At 35.2% G+C, this 22,304-nt stretch overlaps 1 protein-coding gene across 3 annotated transcripts in view; it reads left to right on the forward strand.

Moving 5' to 3' along the window:
• NIPBL (NIPBL cohesin loading factor) overlaps positions 1 to 22,304 on the forward strand; it is a 190,716-nt gene that overhangs the window by 53,712 nt on the left and 114,700 nt on the right. For all 3 annotated transcript variants that reach the window (XM_082650635.1, XM_082650636.1, XM_082650637.1), the window contains exons 2-3: positions 19,059 to 19,201; positions 21,174 to 21,339. In XM_082650635.1, the coding sequence (XP_082506761.1) occupies positions 19,138 to 19,201; positions 21,174 to 21,339 (230 nt within the window). In that variant the 5' untranslated portion in view covers positions 19,059 to 19,137. The remainder of the gene's footprint in view (positions 1 to 19,058; positions 19,202 to 21,173; positions 21,340 to 22,304) is intronic.

Raw genomic sequence — 22,304 nt, forward strand, 5'->3', positions numbered from 1 at the left:
CTATCCTAAACAAGTTGTTGCTGTTACATTCCTTTACTTTCTAAATTGGTCTTCTCAGTGTTACCAGTAATTTCCATGCTGCCAAGTCCAGTGGTCATTTCTCAGACTTCAGTAGTAAGTGACACAGTGGAAGATGTTCTTCACTTGACTTCCAAGACCATATTGTATTTGAATTGCTTTATTAACACCACTGCCAAAATAAAACACACTAGGCAAGTTTCAGGATTTCTCTTCAATCTTTTCTGTCCTTAGAATATATCCCAGTACATTCGTTTACCAGGGCTGCTATAATAAATTACCACAAATTTGGTGGCTTGAAACAACAGGAATTTATTTTCTGACAGTTCTAGAGGCCAGAAGTCTAAAATCAGGGTGGTAGCAGTCTCATTCTCCCTCCAAAGGCTCTGGGGAAGAATTCTTCCTTGCCTCTCTTCCAGCTTCTGGTGGCTCCAGCCATTGCTTGGTTTGTGACTGCGTAACTCCAATCTCTGCCTTCATCTTCAGGTGGCCTTCTTTACTGTGTGTCAGTGTGTCTCCCAATTCTGTCTTTCATAAGGACACGTTCATCAGAACGTTCGTGTCCTTATCGGCCCTGATTTAGGGCCCACCCTAAATTCAGAATGGTCTTACCTTGAGAGTCTTACATTCTTACATTTGAAAGACACTTTTCCCAAATAAGGTCACATTCATTGGTTCCAGGTGGACATATTTTGGAGGAGGCCGCAATTCAACCCACCACACCCAGTAATGGTTTACAGTAAGAGCACTGTGGTGAGAATTACTTGGATTAAATTTTTGTGTGTGTGATGATGTTATTATTTGATAGTATAGTTATGCTGCTTGTGTTTGATTTTTAGGGTTTGCTTTTTTATTCAGTTTGATTTAATATTGATTTTTGAATGTAACATTTACATGGTTCAAAAGTCAACACTGTATTTGGAAGGTATACTCAGAAGTCTTGCTACAATTCCATTTCCACCTTCCCTATGGATAATGATTTCATTACTTTCAAGTTTATCTTTCCTGATTTCTTTTTATTATTAAACAATACCTATATATAGTTTCATTTCTTCTTCTTCATTAGAGAAAAGATTGTACTCTGTATATACTTATTTGGTACCTTGCTTTTTCCACTTAGTTTATCCTGGGAATTACTCTGTCTTGGTTCATAGTTATTGCTCATTCCTTTTAACTGCTATATAATATTCCACGATGCGGATGTACTATGGTTTATTCAGTCAGTTTCCCATGCTTGGACCTTAGAATGATTCCAAATATTTATACTGCAAACAGTGCTGTAATGAATAACATTGTGCATATATGTTGTACATATTTGTGGAGGGTCAATTTCTAGAAGTGAGATTACTGAGGCAAAAGTTTTTGTAAATGCATATGTACTTCTGTTAGATATGCTAAATTCAACTACATTTTGCATTCGTACCAGCAATGTATGAGAGTGCCTGTTTCTCCACAGCCTCCACAATAGTGTCTTAACATTTCTCATTTATCAGGTTGGCTAGAATTCAAAAACTTGCTTTCTCAGTGTAGTTTTAATTCACATTTCTCATATATTAAGAGTAAGGCTGAACATCTTTTTTTGTGTTTAAGAGACATTTTATAACTTTTCTATCGAAATGATGACAAATTGATTTTGAATACTGATTCCACATTTTAACTAATTATTATATTTTGGGCTAGTTATTTAAATTTGTTCTCATCTTTAAAATGAAGATAATGAGACATATTCATTGGGTTATTATGAAGATCAAATGAAAAATAAAAGGAGAAGAAAAGCAACTGGCACAGTGCCTAGCTCATACTAGCAAGTGGTAGATACAAATTTTTTTCTCTCCTTCTATGCTGCAGAACATAGGCCATATACTGCCTACAATTAAGCAGTCTAGTAAGTGTATGGGGCAGGGGGGACTTTTCTATAATGGAGAATTTGTGATGTGTTAAATACTATAGGCAATATTGCCTAGAGTAAGATGTTTTATTAACTTTCTGGCTTTCAGATTCTGAAAATTGCAATAACATTTTGCATAATTTATAGTTAGTAGAAATTTGGCACCATGATCTGCTCATTCATCCATGTATTAGAGCAGCATCAGAGTTTCTTTTTGAAGAAGAAGATTCTAACCTGCCTGAGGTTTCTATGTAGAAGTGGGACATGTTTTGGGTAAACTTCTTAAACTTCGTAATGTTATCTTCTCTTCATTTTCCTTGCCTTGATTGATTGTTTGGTAAAACATATATTGCTGCCCTTAGTAATATTGCATGTTTGTATTCCACCATGTACTCTGGACCATCTCAATTTTTCAAAAGCCCAGTTCTGAGAAAATGTATTAATGGAGGACTGCTTAATGGCGATATTCTGTCCGTTCCTCTGAATATTTAAAATTTTACTCTTAGATTAAACCATACCATTAGAGATCCATGTACTTGGATAGATTGCATTATTTTGGCCCCTTGTAGATTTGCTTTTACTGAATTGTGCATTTAAGATGTGATTTTTTTTTAAGACATTAAAAAAATTAACTCAAAACAGATTTTTGGTTTTTTTAGGGATGCTTTCAAAGACTTTCTCCATTATATCATCCAGAATCTTCTTTATGAGGACTCACTGGTGAAATTTCTCTCAGATTACAGTATCTTAGAAAAGCTGGTACTTCTCCTGAGCAACTGATTCACTTTTAACAGGCACTGTGTATTTTCTTCTTTGCCTTGCTAACTAGGAGGCTTAAGCCACATTTGAAGGCCAACTCTCGGAGTTTTGGAGAGCAATATGCTGTGCTTTACTCTGTGCTATTTTTACTTATTTTCTTTCTCTATTTATTTTCTTTATCCCAGTGTATCCTTTGCCTTGAATCCTTCACCTATTTATTTTTCATCCTATGTATTCTTCTGGTAAACTGCCTCAAATCCTCGTGAAACAACGCAGGATGTGGTGTCTTATGTTTATGAATGAATGGGTATGTGCATATTACACCTTCAGTTGCCCAAGCTAGAAGCTGTAAGTTGTCCTAGATTCCCTCTCACTTACTCTCCACATCCAAGTTGTCACCAGATTTCTCTCTTTTATCTCTGTATATCTATCCCTTCCTTGCTGTTACCTTGCTGTGTCTTGGTTCAGGTCTCATTGCTTCATTACTTTATTTCCTACCTTATTGTTCTGCCTACCTTCTGGCACCTTCCTACAAGTCTGGCACCTTTTCCTTTTCCACAGTGCTGCTATAGAGCATGTTCTAATATCAGAACGTGTTCATATCATTTTCTTAATACAAAAATCTTCTACGACTGCCTGTATCAGTCCAGTCATATTTGGACTCTTTAATCTAGCACATAAGGCTTTTTAATGATCTGACTTCTGTTTAACCTTTCCTCAGTCCACATACTTGTCATGCAGTTTCACACCTATCTGCCTTTGCACTTGCTTTTCCCTCTGCCCAGAACACCCTTCCCACTCTTCATCAGTTCCTACCAAGCTTTCAAAATTCATTACAGGTGACATCTTCCTCAAAAGGTTTTCCCTGTCTCCCAGTCCAGTAGTTACCAGTGTGGTCCCTGGATCAGTAGCATTTGCATCATCCTGGAAAATTATTAGAAATGCTAAATCCTTGGGTATTGCTCAAGGCTTACTGAATTAGAAACTCTGGGCATAAGGCCCAGCAATCTGTGGTGCCCATTGGTTTTCAGATTTTAGCATGCATCAGAATCACTGGGGGTGGGGGGTGGGGGCTTGTTAAAATATCAGATTCCATTTCTGAAAAGTCTTGGGTTGGGTGGGTGTGATGCATTGTATTAATAGCCCCAGTTCTTCACCCCTCCCTGCATCCAAGCCCTTTCCCAAGTGACTGTGTAGTTCCTCCCACTCTTAAAGAAGCAGAGAATATTTCCCTGCCCCTTGACTTTGTATTTGGTCACAGGACATGCTTTGACCATTGGAATTAGTGGGTGTGACATGACCAAAGGCTTGTAAAAACGTTTGCAGGATTGGGCTTGCACTTTTTGTGCCTCTGCCATGTCTGAAAACCAACATGTCCAGCCTGGCCCACTGGTTCTAGGAGGAGATTGAGAGACTATTGTTTTAAGCCACTGAGTTTTCTGTTGCGTATATACCTAGGAGTGAAATTGCAGGGCCTAGGGTAATCACCTAGCAGATAATGTCCCTTATCCAAAGTGGTTGTACCCATTTTATATGCTCCCACCAGCATTGTATGAGCATTCCTGTTGTTTACTGTGCTGCCATTCCAACAGTTGATTAGTCTTTTTAATTTTAAGTGAATCTCATTATGGTTGTAATTTGCATTTTCCTGAAGACTAATAAAGTAAAGCACGTTTTCATATGGAAAATTGATCCAGTTTTCCGTATTATGATCTAAGTTCTGTGAGGGCATACAGGGATTGTTGTCTGTTTTGTTCACTGCTGTATCCCTAGCCACAACAGTGCATTGCACATTGTAGGCATTCAATAAATATTTGCTGAATAAACAGTGTAAGAGCAGAACTTGATGAGCATTGAATTGAGAATTTGCTGACTTTGGCTAATAATTTATTCTGTGACCATATTCAGGATACCTGACATCACTAGGTCTTGGTTTTCTTGCCTGTAAAATAAAAGAGTTGGTTATCCCTGAGATATTTTTTGCCTATGAAATTGTATGATTCTGGAATTTATGAATTGCTTTTTCACGTTTATATTATTTTGGGACCCCTGCTTTTACATATTTGTTTTCTCTTGATTCTCTGTTTTTCATTTAATGTGCTTGACTTACAAACGATACACCAGTAGCAGAGAGCACAACTAGCACTGTATCTAAATATTATTCTCCACTAAATAGAATCAGAGCGCCTCCCTCAAGAAAAGGCTGGTTTCCACTACCGGGATAGGGAAAGTACGAGATGAAGTTGGAACATCTTCTTGCACTGGAAAGTAAGGAATCTCTTAAAGAATGATAGAGCATAACGGAAGGACAAGGAAGTCAGCTTGAAGGAGCTGCCACTGTCCAAATCTGGGACAATTTGAGCATCAAAATAAATGAATAATAATAGATTGTAACCCATTCAATAAAAAAGAAGTTCCCAGTCCATACTGATATGAATGAATGAATGAATAGGGAGGAAAGGATGTTCCATTACAGTAGAATGTCAACAAATAAATATAAAATCATTAATGGTGTTAAAATTCAGGAGTAAAAGTTCAATGGGAATCAGATATTTAATAGCCTCTCTCAAAGTCTCTCTCCGCAAATTACTTATTAACTAACTGCAAGGGGTAACTTTATAGTGGAGAACATGTCCCACACCACATTAAAGTGACCAAAGTTAACATCACCAAATTAGCAAAACAGACTGGTATCAGGTGCTTCCTGATACAATGCACTAAGAACCTTTGGTATACCTACCAAAAACGCATCACCTGAATCCCAAATCTACAGATTTCCCTATCTACAGTGATTTGAATTCAAGTTAATAAAGACTAAGTAGAGTCTGTTTGAAAACGGAGAAATGGATTAAAAAATTAAGCAACTGCAGTTGATGTGTTCAGTAACTAAGATATGTAAATGGCCAGTAGATTACTTTTTTTTTTTAAAGTGGCATGAATCGAAATCAAAAGCCCCTCAACCTGGCCCATCAGGCTAGGTATGATCTAATTTGTATGTACCTTTTCTCCTTAATCTTGTATCAGTCCATCATTATGTACAGCCACATAATCTTCTTTTCCTTTGTACTAGGTTCTGGCCTTCTGTAGGGACTTTAACTTGCTATTCACCCACCCCCCACCCTGTCCCCATTTCTTCTTCCCCTTTTGCCTATCTAACTCTTATTCATGAGACTTCCTTAATGAGTCATGGTTACTGCCCACCCTCCAATATAAACTTGTTACAGTCTTTTCTTCTCTCAAAGTGTCCAATTCTTTTCATTTAGGAAAAGAGCAAGGACTCCAGAATGTTAAGATCAGGCACTCTGGAATCAGACCTTGGGCAAGTCACTTACCTTTATATGCCTCAGGTCTTATTATCTTAAATGAAATTAATAGTAGTACCTGTTTGATAGGATAAGGATTAACTGAATTAAAATATGTAAATATGAATGAACTAAATATAAATCAATATGAAATTAAATATGTAAATCCCTTAGAACAATTCCAGGCATGTATTAGATGCTAAGTGTCACCCATTATTGTTGTGAAATGTATCACAATATGTAGTTATATGTTACATGGTGATTATGCATAATATCACTTCTACTGGACTCTCTAAGCTCTATGAGGGTATTAACCAGGTCTGGTTTTTTTTTTTTTTTTACCACATTATACTCAATACCCACCATCTGTCAGATCCTATTCTAGGTGTTAGGTGCTAAGTGCATAACAGTGAATACATAAAGACTTAATGTTTTAAAAATCAGGAAATCAGGTCATCAAGAAAAAGGAAATGAGTCACTTACAAATTTCATCATCTACTGATAGGCATACTTAATATTATCAGGTACTGGTAAAGAGAAGCTAAACTACTTCCTCAAGTCCAGGCAATTCAGTATTCTGATTGAAATTGAAAGTGTTTATTTCCATTTTAAGTTTAGTTTGCTTTCGTGTTTATGTGTAATAGTGACTTGTGTCAAAATATTATTTGAGAAACCAACCTTTTTATTTTTTTAAAAAACTTTTTTAAAAATTTATTTATTTATTTATTTTGGCTGAGTTGTGGCATGTATGCGGACTTCTTAGTTGTGGCATGCATGCAGGATCTAGTTCCCCGACCAGGGATCGAACCCAGGCCCCCTGCATTGGGAGCATGGAGTCTTACCCACTGGACCACTAGGGAAGTCCCCAAACCTATCTTTTTACATCCCTCTTTTCTGCACACCTTCCTCCTCCCCACCAATTTTACCTAGATTTCTTAAACAACTATAAAAGTCCTCTATAACACACAAAGTCATTTTATTCTGTATTTCCGTTAACCTTCTACCTTAGAATATAGTTGATGTTACATTTTCTTTTTAAGTAAACTTTCATAGAAAGTTTACTTTTGTGTAACTCATCATTATATAAATCAGAAACTGCACTTAAAATTTAAAAATCCATTTTTCCTAATGAAACATTAGTCAGACTGATAATGAGAGAATTTAAATAACCAAAAATTGTTTTAATTTTATATACAGAAAGGATATGGCATTTGATGTTATAAACATCTGCATTTTATGATTAGTTCATTTTTCAAAAATATACATCCTTAATTTATATACTTATGTCCTATAAAGTGACATAGTGGGAGGGACCTAGTGGAAATTATTTAAAAGTTTCCTGTAGGTATGTGGATGAGAAATTGCTTTTTCCATTTATTGTTTCTTTTCCTATAAATTGAACTATTTAAAATAATTTTGATATTGAGCTTCTTAATAAGGAGTTGTTTGTTATTGGTTTTAACTGACTTTTTACAAGGTTATCTTCCCTGAAAAGGTACCCCAATATCTTTTCCACATTCATTAGTTATATAATAATTATATTTGGGTCTCTTGAATTCTTTTACTGTTTTTTTAAAAATACCAATTACAGAAATAGAGTCTGAGGGAAACATGGTATCTTAGTCCATTTAGGCTGTTATAACAGAATACCATAGACTGGGCGGCTTATAAACAACAGAAATTTATTTCTTACCATTCTGGAGGCTGGGCAGTCCAAGGTCAAGTTCCCAGCAGATTCATTGTCTTGTGAGAGAACCCACTTCCTGGTTCATAGATGGCCGTGTTCTTGCTGTGTCCTCATATGGCGGAAGGGACAGAGGAGCTCTCTGAAGTCTCTTTCATGATGGCATTAATCCCATTTGTGAGAATTTGACCCTCATGACCTAATCACCTCCCATGGGCCCCACTTCCAAATACCATCACACTGGGGATTAGGGTTCAATATACGAATTGGCGGGGGGGGGGGGGCGACACAGACATTTACTTCATGGCACATGGTTTAGCAGTAATAGGTCTGATAAAGAAAAGGCTTTACTTAATTCTGACTTAAATATGAGACAATGATATTTTGTACCCAACAAAAAATTTCCCTTAATTAAAAAAAAATTCTGAAACTTAACACATTTTAAATCAACTATATTCCAGTAAAAATTAAAGAAAAAAAAAGAAAAGGCAAGATACATATGAAAAAAAAGCTGTTTATTATGGAAAACTTTGTATGTGCAAGGTAAACAGAAGAGTTTAATGAATGCCCAGTGTCTATCACTCAGCTTCCATAGTAATCAACATGCTATCATTTTAATTTCATCTATACCATCATCCATTCTCTAACCATTGCTAAATTATTATCATTATTACTTTTGCAGTATTTTGGAATTTGGTAATATTTAGATATATTGAAAAATAGAAATCTTGGATATACTCATGTAACCAGTATCTCTCCATGATATAGAACATTTTGATCACACCAGAAAGATTCTATATGTCTCTTTGTAATCAAATCCCACCACCACCATCATAAAAGCATATATTTATAAGTTGGACTTCATCAGAATTCCAAAAGATATTAAGAGGATGAAAAGGCAAAGCAAAAGATGATGATAAAATATTTTTAAATAGTATCTAATAAAACTTTTATCTAAAGCATATAAATCATGCACTCAGAAGTCAGCAATAAGATTGCCAACCTCTACTCTAGACCTGTACTTACTGGACATCAAAGCAGAGATGTTGAGTAGGTAGTTGGATATATGAATATAGTGTATGGGGGAGAAGTCAAAGTAGGAGACATAAATTTTAGAGTCATCAGCATACAGGTGCTGTTTTAAAATCATGAGATCAGGGACTTCCCTCGTGGTGCAGTGGTTAAGAATCCACCTGCCAATGCAGGGGACATGGGTTTGATCCCTGGGCCGGGAAGATCCCCCATGCCGTGGAGGAACCAAGCCCGTGCGCCAAAACTAATGAGCCCACCTGCCACAACTACTGAAGCCTGCGCGCCTAGAGCCCATGCTTTGCAACAAGAGAAGCCGCCACAATGAGGAGCCTGCGCACCGCAATGAAGAGTAGTCTCCGCTCACTGCAACTAGAGAAAGCCTGCAGGCAGCAACAGAGACCCAATGCAGCCAAAAATAAATAAATAAAACTTTTTTAAATGAATGAAAAAAATCATGAGATCAGATGAGATCAACAGCAGAGGTAGGACAGGAAGATGAGAAGGAACCAAAATAGGATTCAGGAGTGGCCTGTGTCCTATGAGGAAAATCCAGAAGAATATGTTGTTCTGGAAAACAGAAGATTGATCAACTCTGTTGAATGCTAAGTGAAATCAGATGAGATATGAGGTTTGTCCATCACGCTTAGCAATGTAGATGCATGCCATTACTAACCGTGGCAAGACTTCTGGTGGAATGATAAGAATAAAAACACATACAGTGTGGTTTCAAGAGAAAGAAGAATTAGAGATGAATATGGACAACTGAAGGAATTTTGCTGTGAAAGGAAACAAAATTAAGTAGTCGTTTGATGGAGGGTATAGGAGTCAAGGGTTTTGTGTTTTTTGGGGGGGGGGAGTAGTAGGAGTTATCAACATATAGATGTTCATATGCTGATTGGAGTGATCCAATAAGAGGGAAAATTGATACAGGAGAGAGAAGAAAGTTGCTGGAAGTGACATCTTTGAATGGGTTAGGGCAGAAGAGGGATCATTAATGCACATTATGCATGAATGATCATGATTTTTTTGCATATCTTCTGTGTATACCCTTTCTCAATTGTTCTTTTAGGTACTTTAAGTAATGATCTTTAACTCTTGAATTGGAAGAATTTCCTAAAGTACTTGAAACATATCCATTTATTCTCCTACTGAGTGTCTTAAAGAATTTATTGTTCCTAGGGAATATGTCACATAATGAGGATCAAAATAACCAGACAGAGGACCTGGATAGGCATTTTCCCAACGAAGACTTATAGATGGCCAAGAGGCATGTGAAAAGATGTTTGACATCACTAATCATGAGGGAAATGCAAATCAAAGCCACAGTGAGATAGCACCTCACACCTGTCAAAATGGCTACTTATCAAAAAGTCAACAAATAAGGGAACTCTCATGCACTATTGGTGGGAATGTGCAGCCACTGTGGAAAACAGTACAGAGGTTCCTCAAAAAATTAAAAATAGAAGTACCATACAATTCAACAATTCCACTTCTAGGTATTTTTCTGAAGAAAACAAAAATACTAATTTGAAAAGATACATGCACCCTATGTTCATAACATTATTTACAGTGTATGGAAGCAACCTAAGTGCGCATCGATAAGTGAATGGATAAAGAAGATGTGGTTATGTGTGTGTGTGTGTATATACACACACACACACATTTTTTATGGCTGATGTCATTTGCGACAACATGGATGGACCTAGAGGGTATTATGCTAAGTGAAACAAGTCAGACAGATACCATATGATTTCATTTATATGTGGAATCTAAAAAATAAAACACGAACAAACATAAGAAAACAAAAACAGAGATACAGATACAGAGAACAAACAGGTAGTTGCCAGAGGGGAGAGAGGTGAGGGGATGAGTGAAATAGATGAGGAAGATTAAGAAGTACAAACTTCCAGTTACCAAATAGATGAGTCACAGTGATGAAATGTACAGTGTGGGGGATATAGTGAATAATAATGTAAGATCTTTGTATGGTGACAGATGGTAACTAGATTTCCTGTGGTGGTCATTTGAAATGTATAGAAATATCAAATCATTATGTTGTGTACCAGGAACTAATAACATAGTGTTATGGGTCAATTATACTTCAAAAACAAACTCGTAGAGAAAGAGATCAGATTTGTGGTTATCAGAGGCGGGGGTTGGGAGGTAGGAAACTGAATGAAGGTGGTCAAAAGGTGCAAACTTCCAGTTGCAAGATAAATAAGTACTAAAGATGTAACGTGCAACACAATAAACATGATTAACACTGCTGTATGTTATATATGAAAGTTGTTAAGGGAGTAGATCCTAAGAGTTTTCATCACAGGGAAAATTTTTTTTTTCTTTGTATCTGTATGAGATGATAGATGTTCACTACACTTATTGCGGTAATAAAAAAAAAAAAATTTCCAAGTAGCCAGAGTTTTTTTGAAAAGATTCTTAGGGCAGCCAAATTCCAAGTAGCTAACAGGACCAAGATGGCTAATAAGACTATTACATACTTTTATCATTTAATATTAATGTAGAAGTCTTCATGTATTCAGGCTTTTCTTATATTTTATATGCATCCAAAAAATTTGCTTGTTTAAACAAAAAGAATTACAGACTTCAGGATCTCTTGCTTTCTAGTGGTGTTGAATGATCAATTCAGAAGAATCTGGCCAATATATTTGATGCACTAGAAAAAAAAAGTGAATTAAAAATTTTTACAGTAGTTGAAAGTGTGCCCTCTTGTGGACTCTTCAGTAATTTTACATAAAAGCATTTTCTCTCATAATTTAGATTAAATTAATTGTGTATCATCAAGTGTGTAATGGTCAAAAGTTGTAGGTTAGACCTACATCCAAATGTTATAGTTCTTTAAGACCTCAGCCTCATTTAGAAAGAAATAAAATGACCATTGTTTGATTTTTGCATTTCTAATACCATTGTATAGGAAATCATCTTGTGTTATAAGAATCAGTCTTAAACTATATTGAGATAGGCTCTTTCTTTTGCAGTGGAAAAGAATGAGAAATAAAATTTTCGATGTGAAGGTGTACTAGTAACCCAAATAACTCGTAGTAGCACTTGGAAATTTCCTCCATGGCCTCTATGTTTTAAAAAAAAAAACAAAACAAATTCCAGGGCTCAGGACTATTTTTCTCCTGATGAAGCTTGCAGTTTTGTGTATTTTGTTATCATTAGACATCATGTAACTACTCTGCACCTCTGTAAGTCAGTTTAACTGTCATAATCAAGGGGGACCTTTTAAGGTAATATGAACTTTTGTTAAAGTCAGTTCAAATAAAAATGCATGTGAAATAAATTGATAAGAACAAGACTGATTAGAGAAATATATAAAGTTATACTAATTGTTTTACTTCTCAGTGAACATACACATATTCTATAAAGTGCTTTTGAGACACCCTAAATCTCAACCAGATTTACTTCTTAGTGACTTCTCTTTCTCTCTCTTTTTTTTTTTTTTTTTTTTTTTTTTTGCGGTACGCGGGCCTCTCACTGTTGCGGCCTCTACCGTTGCGGAGCACAGGCTCCGGACGCGCAGGCTCAGCGGCCATGGCTCACGGGCCCAGCCGCTCCGCGGCACGTGGGATCTTCCCGGACCGGGGCACGAAATCGTGTCCCCTGCATCGGCAGGCGGACTCTCAACCACTGCGCCACCAGGGAAGCCCTCTTTCTCTTCATAATAGTACTCAGTAATGTAAATATATCTTCCTATTACATACTAAATATATTAAGCTATAACAACATTGCTGAATACGCGTTATTGGTATCTAGCATGGTGGCTGCAGAGAGCTCAGGATTCCAAAAGCAAAGCATGTGTTTAGAGAGAGCTTTAGAGCTTTGTTTTATTTTGCATTTTTCTTATTTAATGGAAATAATTTAGAACTATAGAAAGGGAGAAATGTTTTAAAGAAGTGAAAATTTTTACAGACAGCTGATTGGGAACTGTTTTTGAGCTAGGATTTGAAGAAGGTCTTTTGGAAGTGTCTTTAAACAGAATGAAAAATTCATTCTTAAATAGTAGGCAGCAAAAAGGAATCTGGAGGTAGCTTGATAAAGTGAAAGGATTCTGCTGGAGAGGTGCCACTCTAGGGGGTCGCTGTTACCTATTTAAAATAGTAAATAGTACAACATGTATTTATTTATTTACTTATCTAGCTACGTAGGATTTACATGCCACCTATTTCCCAAAAGAATTTGAGATAGCTTATTCTATTAAATGTAATATAAACTGAGACAATAAAACTGTACTAGTTTTAAGCCCTCTCGGGAGGGAGCCTCCTGCCTCACCAAAGAAAAAAGAAGGAAAAAAAGAAATTAACATTACTAAGGAAGAAAAGTGCTAATTAGCTAAATAGTCCACACATATAAAATGTTGGTTTATTCAAAATAATGTTATAATCATGTAAGACAATGTAGTATAAAGAATACTGAACTAGAAATCCAAACATTTGTAGTCTTGACTAGGTCACTTACAAGCTGTGAGACCTTCAACAAACATTTAGCTTCACTGAGGAACATTTCCTTTACCTTTTATTGGTTTGTCTTTTCTGTCCTAGCAATGTAGATATTTCCCAGTTTTATGCCCTTCAGATATGCTTGAGAATGTAAGGTTTGGTTAGAAACACCTGAGTTCACATATCAGCTCTGCTGTGTGCTGTGTAGCCACAGGCAAAACATTTAGGCTTTTAGCCTTATTTTTGCATCTCTGAGATAGAGATCATCTTCACAATCCTCTGACTTTGGTAATTAAGGAAATGTATGTGTTAATGTCTGGCATGTAAGAAGTGCTAAAAAAATTTCTACTACAAAAGTTACCTGGTCTCTTGCCTGTCTCATCTGTTATTATAATTTAACTGTTACCAGTCTTCTATGGATCACTTCCATATTTATAACTGTATATCTGACCTCTTTTGTCGATTCCAGAATTTCCAAGTTCCTACTTTAGACATCTCCTACAACTGGATGTTACTTTGGCATTTTAATCTGAATGAATCCAAAATCAGACCATCATTATATTTCAATATTGCAGTATCCTTCCAACAACTTACTGCCTCTATTTTCATTCTCTACCACCCCATCTTCCTTATCACTCTTATTTTAGTCTTACTAAGTTCATTTATATCAAGGGTATTAAAAAAAAAAATCAGGGCTTCCCTGGTGGCGCAGTGGTTGAGAGTCCGCCTGCCGATGCGGGGGACACGGGTTCGTGCCCCGGTCCGGGAGGATCCCACATGCCGCGGAGCGGCTGGGCCTGTGAGCCATGGCCGCTGAGCCTGCGCGTCCGGAGCCTGTGCTCCGCAACGGGAGAGGCCACAGCAGTGAGAGGCCCGCGTACCACCAAAAAAAAAAAAAGAAATCAACATTTCATAACAAATACTTTTGCAGGGTCTAATTCATCTTTCTGGCCTTATGCTCTGGCCAAAGTGCTTATTAATGTACCCTGCATATTATATTAGTCTTTAACACCTAGCACCGGGTCTTCATACAGTAGATTCTTAACATAGGTTTCATAGATAATTATACAAATATACCACAGAAATCTGTGTACATATAGCAGCACCTATTAGAAGGCTCATTTAATGTTTTTCATTTCAATACATATTCTATATCATTGTTGTTCTGATTTATAAAATAATTGTCTAATAGTTTTTTTTTAAATCCAAGCAACACAGATATAAATATTACAAAAATAGGAATTCCCCAAAATACCAGAATACATCCTAACCATTGCTAATGGTTAAAAAATATATTCTTAAAGAACCTTTTTTCATGCCTATCATTTGTATAAACATGTATTTTAAGCAAAAATGGGCTTGAACTGTACACATTGATATTATTTTCAGTTTGCAGTATCTATATGAGAAGCTAACATCCGTCTTCTCATGTAGATACAATTTAAAAACAGGAAGAAAAAAGGGGAAAAATTTTTTTCTCCTTGTACCTCTTAGGATTTAGATTTATTCTCTTAACAACTTTCCTATATATCATACAACAGTATTAGCTATAGTCATCATGTTGTACATTACATCCCTGCTAATTATAACTGTAAATGTGAACCTTTTGACCACCTTCCTCCAATCTCACGAGCCACTCCCCCACGCCCGTGTCTGTTTACTACAACTCTTATCTCTTTTTCTGAGTTTTGTTGTGTGTTTGCGTGCGCACGCATGCGTGTGTGTGTTTAGATTCCACATATAAGTGAGATCATACAGTATTTGTCTTTCTCTGACTGATTTCACTTACCATAATGCCTTCAAGGTCCATGTTGTCACAAATGGTTCAGGTTTTAATTCAATTATTGTTTTTCCTTTTCTCCTCCTGGAAGATACACTCCCTTTATAACATTCCCATAGCCAGACTCAAATTTCGAACGATAGAGACTGTTGCCATCTTGTTAACCATTGTACTTTGCTTGGCTAGCATAGTGTCTGACACAGTGACACAGAATACGTATTTTGGATGCATCGTCATGAAGGGCTCAATACTATAAAAGCACAGTGTGTTCTTTTGGCTACCATTTATAACTCAAGGAGTAGCTAGCTGTGTGGGTTTGGATGAGCTATTGATCTAACCTAGTATGACATTTTGAGACTATTTTAACTATCAGGTAAAAGGAAAATGCTTTAGTTAGGTCCAAAAAAAGGTGACACATATTTTCTGGAGAACAATACAAAGTACAATTTAATGGAATTTCACTTATTAATTTAAGGCAGACTGAATGGCTATTATGGGAAAAGTTACCAAATTGATATCTTATATTTAGCATACATTTATCTCATCGATGATATGCTCAGAAATGGAGGAAATAAGGGGTTTGTGCTTGACAATATTTAATAAAATGTTATTATATTATGCCAATTTTTAGAAGTTATTAACTCAGCATAAAAAGTATGAGGGTGTTAACTTATTCTTTATAATCTTTTATCAAAGACTGATTTTCTTCAACGTGAGTTTTGCTTACTGCTCTATAGTCCGATCAAGAAGAAAGTAAGAGTACTTGAAGTACCATAAAATGTGAACCAAGTTCAAAATAGACATGGTTATAAATTATCAAGTAAGGAATCTGATTCCATAAAGCCATAGTCGCCTTACTTTATATTTACATGATATAGTTTACTGAATAATATTCATTTAAATTTGATATTTCAGTCGAGCTATAAAATAATATTAGAAAAAGAAGGAGACATATCTGCATTTATGAAAGATTTCTGAGATAATGTGACAAATCAAGAAGTTTCCTCATTAAATAAAACTGGAATATTAGTACCTCAGGTTTATATAAGAATTGAATGAGAGTACATTTGATGTGTTTATTACCAGTTTTTATTATATAGTAGGTCCTCAATAAATGTTAGTTATCATTTCTACCAGTTTTTCACTACTAAAAAAGTGCAATTGTTGAGACAGATTATACACACTTTGGGACTGTGGGGTACAAAGTGGCCGTCCAGGAAAGTTTATCTACCATCAGATTATGAGATTGCCTTTTATTCCAAATCCATTTCAATTTGAATATTATTATTATAACTTTTACCAATACTGTTTTATTTTCATTTCTATCATTTACATTAGGAAATCATAAATTTTGAAGTGAAATTAAATGAGTGAAGGACTAGGGTCTTTAAAAATCTTGGCAAGTGCTTAGAAGTTCCCTTCAGACTCATTATAATGGGCTGAAATGGAAATTTACCAAAATATCTTCCACTAATTAACGATTAGTAATTGTAGGTGTCTTGTATTGAAAGACCCCTTTCCCCTTATGCACCTGTGTTTCCCCTCTGCTCCTCCTGAAGTGTTTTTCCAGTTAGCAGTAACATTGTTAACTTTCTGGATCACTTACTATGTGCCAGGTAGTATGTCAAGTGATTTACATGCATTATTTTATTTCATTCTCATTACCACTTACGCAGTGGGCTACTTTCTTTACGCCTCCATTTCTTTAAATCAGCAACTTTCAAACTGCTTTGATTTGGTGACCCATCATTAGAAAGACATGTTACCTAGACTCTCAAAGCAATGTGCAGTGTAGCCTTACAGTTCTATTCTCTCCATCTCTCTCAGTATTGCTCTCAACCCACTAAATTTATCTTACAATCTATTATCAGTCACCATTCACAGATTTTAAATAAAGCACTGCCTTAAGCGACAGTTCTAAAGCACTCATTATAACCTTTACCATTTGGTTACCATTTCATTCTGGACACATTCTTCCCCAGAGATAATGACTTTCAGCTTCAGTTTTGGTAGTTTCATGAAAGACAGTGTACTTTCACAGAGGCAGGTGAACCAAACACTACCCAATCCAGAGCCAGAAATGCCATGTCTAATTAGGAGTGTGTATATTCACTTTTAGAGTTCTAGGAATGTTGTTTCTTGATGGTCTTTGGTCACCTTCTAGCATAAGGCAGCAACATTTCTATAGATTACTCATATTCATTAAGATCTATGACCTTAGCTACAATTATAAGTCTGTTTCTACCAAAGTCTTCTGTTCTTCAAAATCTTCGATTACATGAAGTTGTCACAGTTCAGCAGTATGGTGTAAATATTTGTCAGTAGCCAGATACTTAATTCATAGTTAAAGCACCAGGCAAGCACTGTTGCTCCCTGCTTTTTCCCCCGCTTACTCCCAGTTTTGAGTTGACATCAGAGTGTTTAGATGCCTTTATTATATCAACTGAGAAAAATATTATGGTTAGATTTATTAATCTTCCAATTCACACGTGGTAACTTAATATGTAAATCTTTTTAGGCTAAAAAAACCTCCAGCCTAGGGTTGGGTCTACTTTACATGTTACTCTTCTGAAATTCAGGAAAATAGAATAAAGTCAAATAGCCCACAATAGAATCCCCTAGCATATTGTTCTTTATGGGTTCCTATCCTCTGAATTAAATACTTAAACATGGTCACTTGTTACTTAATCTGCTTGAATGAATATGGCAATTTACATGTTCAATAGTGAGTCATGTATGAATAACAGGAGGTTTTGTGCTGTTCCATACATAATTTGCATTCAGTGATTTTTTTTCCCCCATCAATTACTAATCATAAAATGGAACTTTCTTATTAACCTAAACTTAGAAAAACTGTACTGTGTTTTGATGACTCTGTCAGCTTTTAAATTCTGACTGATTTTTTAAAGTGCTTGATGCAACTGTTAAATATGCAGTGCTTCTTTAAACTTCTTTAGTGATTATTAAATAATCAAATTAATTACTTCAAAGTGTAAAGTCCGTCGTGTAGCAAAAGGAAAAATAGAGGATAGCCAGTAGTAATTGTATCTTTCCTATACTATTTCCTGTGCCTTTTCCCTATAGTGGGCTTCTACTAGCAAGTTTTGTGTCAGTCATTCATCAAAGGAAAACAGTGTTTTTTCCTTAGCCAGCTACTAAAAAAGAATGTACATATAAAAGTCATTAAAGGAATAAAAAGAAAAGGAAATGATTACTGTTGATAAAAAGACAGGATAGTTGTTATCTTTAGAAGGAGCTAGATTGCTAGAGTGGTTCCATGGATGCTTTTTAACTGTTAAACCATACATATATGTTTTAGGAAGTTTCTCAGTATATCTCATTTATAATAAAAGTGAGGAAAAAGAAAGTTCTTAATTTTAACTACTTATATACTTCTACTTTTTTAATGAAAACAACTTAAATTGTAAAGTTGCATTAAGATATAGGAGTAAGGGGAGTTATTATATCATTACACTGTTTTGAAGTTTTTAATTCAAAAAACTTAGAGGTTCTCTTAAAAGTTAATGACTAGCAGGTATAACCTCAAAAAACAAAAACATTTAAACTGTTTAAAAATTACAATTCAGTTTTCTATTTTAGCACTATGTCTTAGATAATTGATGTAGAGCAGACTTCTTTTGTTTGCCATTTATTTTATGAAGCTATTTAATAAGACAAATCTTTTAATAATGTGCACATTATTTACTAGAAAGGCAAGTTGAAGCTAAATTTTTATGTATTTATGATGTGGAAAAGAAAATAGTGCTTGTCAAAATTGAGTATCCCTGTCTGGAAATATAGCCTACTAGTTACACGGACTCTTGAGCCAGATTGCTTGGGTTCTAATCTTTGCTCCACAAATTACTTGAAACTTCATGTAAATTAATTTCCTCATCAGTAAAATGCAGAAAATAATAGTACCTACTTTAGTTGGTTGTTGTGAGGACTAAATGAGTTATTGTATACAAAGCACTTTGCAGTGTGTAACATACAGTAAGTGGTGTATGCATGATGGCTATTATTGTTATATAGCTTGAGCAAACAAGAAAAGCAGAAAAGTTTATTTTTTAAGCACTTCCCTAGTAGTAATATATTCGACATATTGTTACAAATAATTGTCTGTTTTTTGTTGCAGTGTTTGGGAAATGGGAAGTAATGACAGCTGGCACCTGAACTAAGTACTTTCATAGGCAACACCATTCCAGAACTTCAGGATGAATGGGGATATGCCCCATGTCCCCATCACTACTCTTGCGGGGATTGCTAGTCTCACAGACCGTAAGTTTGGTTATTTTATCTAATTTATGTTCTACTCTGACATTGATTTTTAAAGAGACTATAACATTAATTATTTGCAGCGTCATAAATAACAAAATGTGTAAAGATTTTAGATTTTGAATGACACACAACATTATTTTCTTTGGTTTATTGGCATAAATGTGAAAGTAACAGAATTAGTGTAGTCAACTAATAATAGATAAGACCTTAATTTCTGTTTCATGCTAAGGACCCATTAAGAAATGGTAGTGTGTGTTTGTTTAAAGGTCTTATATGATAAAGGGATAAATGCAAAAGTAAGGATCAAAGAAGATGAAACAAAGCATTAAGAAAAATCAAAACCAGAGAAGCATGGGTTTGCATATAGGAACTATTACAGACTTTTAAAAAAGCGTTTATGGAAATGGTAAGTGAAACTGCCCTTCAAAGAAGAAAATTTGATAGCCCAACATAATCTGATTTCTTAGTGACGTATATTTTGGATGTCATGTTTAGTAATCTTTTGGAGTTTGTCATAGATGTCAAGAGCCTATTTTACCCTGAACACTTAAGTTTAAGAACATCTTCATTCTCTTGAGATTTAATTAGTGTAGCATAATATTTTAGGGACTCATTCTTTTGGTAGGCAACTCTGATTCTCAGTCCCTGGGTAATGGTGCAAAAAGCTCCTCACAATGTTAGTCTTTATCCTACCTGAATAAAGGGAAAAAGAGATATGAGAGGGGAGGGTAGACTGTGAGGAGATGACATACTTTTCTTTGTATAGCAAGCATTATGCAAGATATGGGGCTTCATAAAAGGAGCTATAAGAAAATAACTTCAAGAAATGTTTTCATCTGTTTTCCCCAAAATACTATTTTTTTCTGTTATTAATTTCCAGCTAGTTTAAGTGGGGGTAAAATAGGTAACAGCCTACAGCTTTGCAGCAGGGCTAGTTTATAAAATCTGACATAACAAGAAAGTAGCCAGTAGGGTTAGAATAACTCAGGTAAGAAAGCTTTTGAAACAGTCTTTAGTTTTGGTTATCACTTTGTTATAGGTAAGGCATAAATTCATATAATATGTAGGAGTACAGAATCAAATATACTACCAGGAATTTCTTTGCTGGGGGGGGGTGCGGTGTCTGCCCATTATCTCAGCTGTACCTCATTTTAAAAATTTGCCCAATAAGCCCTACTTATTAAGTAATAATTTGTTTCCAGTGTTTTTATTAATAGAAACCGTGTTATTACCCATTGTGGCTGAGTGGCATGATAGTTATACTATATAGGTGATTAGAAATTAAACCAAAAACAAAGACACTGTAGTTAACTTTAACTATTAGTTTAGACAAATGAACAAATTTCATTTATATGAAGACATTAAATAACTGAATTTAAACTACTGTAAAACGTTTATGCCCTTTTGTTTGCTGTCAGAATAAAATGAAGAGAGACTATTTAGTAATTTATAACTTAAAGCAAAATTCCTTAGATATTTTTCTTCCTTCAGAATCCTATTCTGTGGACATTATTCTGCTACCAAAGTGAACTCTTTATTTTTGTATTTATTTAAGCTTTTAAAAACACACATTACTTGTCTATCTGGTGAAGAGTCAGGTATTGTTACTTGGTTTATTTATTTGATTCTGATAAATCTTATAACAGAAATAATACAGTCTCAGTTCTTGGAAATTACTTAGTTTTTAACCCTACTTTTTTTACTCACTTATTAAATTAATAAAGATTTAAGACATGAAAAGTTAGCACAGAGTTTTATTCTTAGAGAGTAGTATAATCTATTATGGTCCAAGGGACGTTTGGGGAGTTTTAATAGAGTTGTTTGGGGTTTGTTGGGGGAGAGACGGAATGCCTTTTAATAAATTTGTCACATTTATATTTATAACTTATTTTTAATCCCCAAATACATTTAAACACTAAAGAGATTTCTTTCTGTCACTCAGTTTCTAATAATATGATTTTATTCCCAATAGTCCTGAACCAGCTGCCTCTTCCATCCCCTTTACCTGCTACAACTACAAAGAGCCTTCTCTTTAATGCACGAATAGCAGAAGAGGTGAACTGCCTTTTGGCCTGTAGGGATGATAATTTGGTTTCACAGCTTGTCCATAGCCTCAACCAGGTATCAACAGATCACATGTAAGTACAATCTGAAATAAAATGAAAAGTTTTGGTCTTACTAAGAGAATCAGTATTCCTGGTTTTACTTTCATTTCAAAAAATTTTAATACATAGTTTATTTTAAATTATTTGAATATCCAAGTGAGAATATAGCCTGTGATGAGATATTAATGAGCTTTAAATAGGCCATAGTTATTTTGAGACAGTAGTTCTGACCATGTGATTCTATGAGGATCTTTTCGATTCTTATAATAATCATGGGATTCATCAAGACGGATGTGTGCAGAGGTCTAATGTTGCTCACGAAGTTAGCTCTCTTTTTCCTGGAATTGCTGGAGTAGTTAGAATTCCCAGGCACTAGGGACTTTAATGCTGGCTTTATTTGGAGTAGGCTTATATGCTTTTCATGTAAAGTATAACAGGAACTCAAAGATTAACTTCAAGGCTACTACAGAATTTGGGACTAATTTTTTTCTAGAATTTATCATACAATCTGAACATACGTGTGTATTTTCACACAATAGACTTTTCAAATAATATGCACTTAAATTACGTAGCCTATTTACAGAACTTTTGCACGAGTAGACTTTTTAAAATTTACTTTTTACTACAAAAGCAGTAAATACTTGTAATATCTCAACACAAAAATGTAAAAAAGTTCAGAAGCCACTACTCAGCGGTACTCATGTGTCCTTCCATTCTTTTACTGTTGGTTAACTTAAAGTTCATTATTTAGGGGAATGAGGATAAAGCACATTATAATGGAGAGGTCTCTGCCATTAGCTGTAGCACATACTTCAGGGCCATTTTTAAAGCTGATGAATTTAGGTGAAATACTAAATGTGAATTTTCTGATGGAGAAACTGAGAAATGATTGGTTATGTCACTCCAGAAATTCAACAGTGTCTAAATATTATATCACTTCTTATACATGTACATCCTTAATCAAAAGTTTTCACCACATATTTAAAGAGATAAGGGAA

Source organism: Grampus griseus (genome assembly GCF_964374135.1).
Source record: "Grampus griseus genome assembly, chromosome: 3".
NCBI lineage: Eukaryota > Metazoa > Chordata > Mammalia > Artiodactyla > Delphinidae > Grampus > Grampus griseus.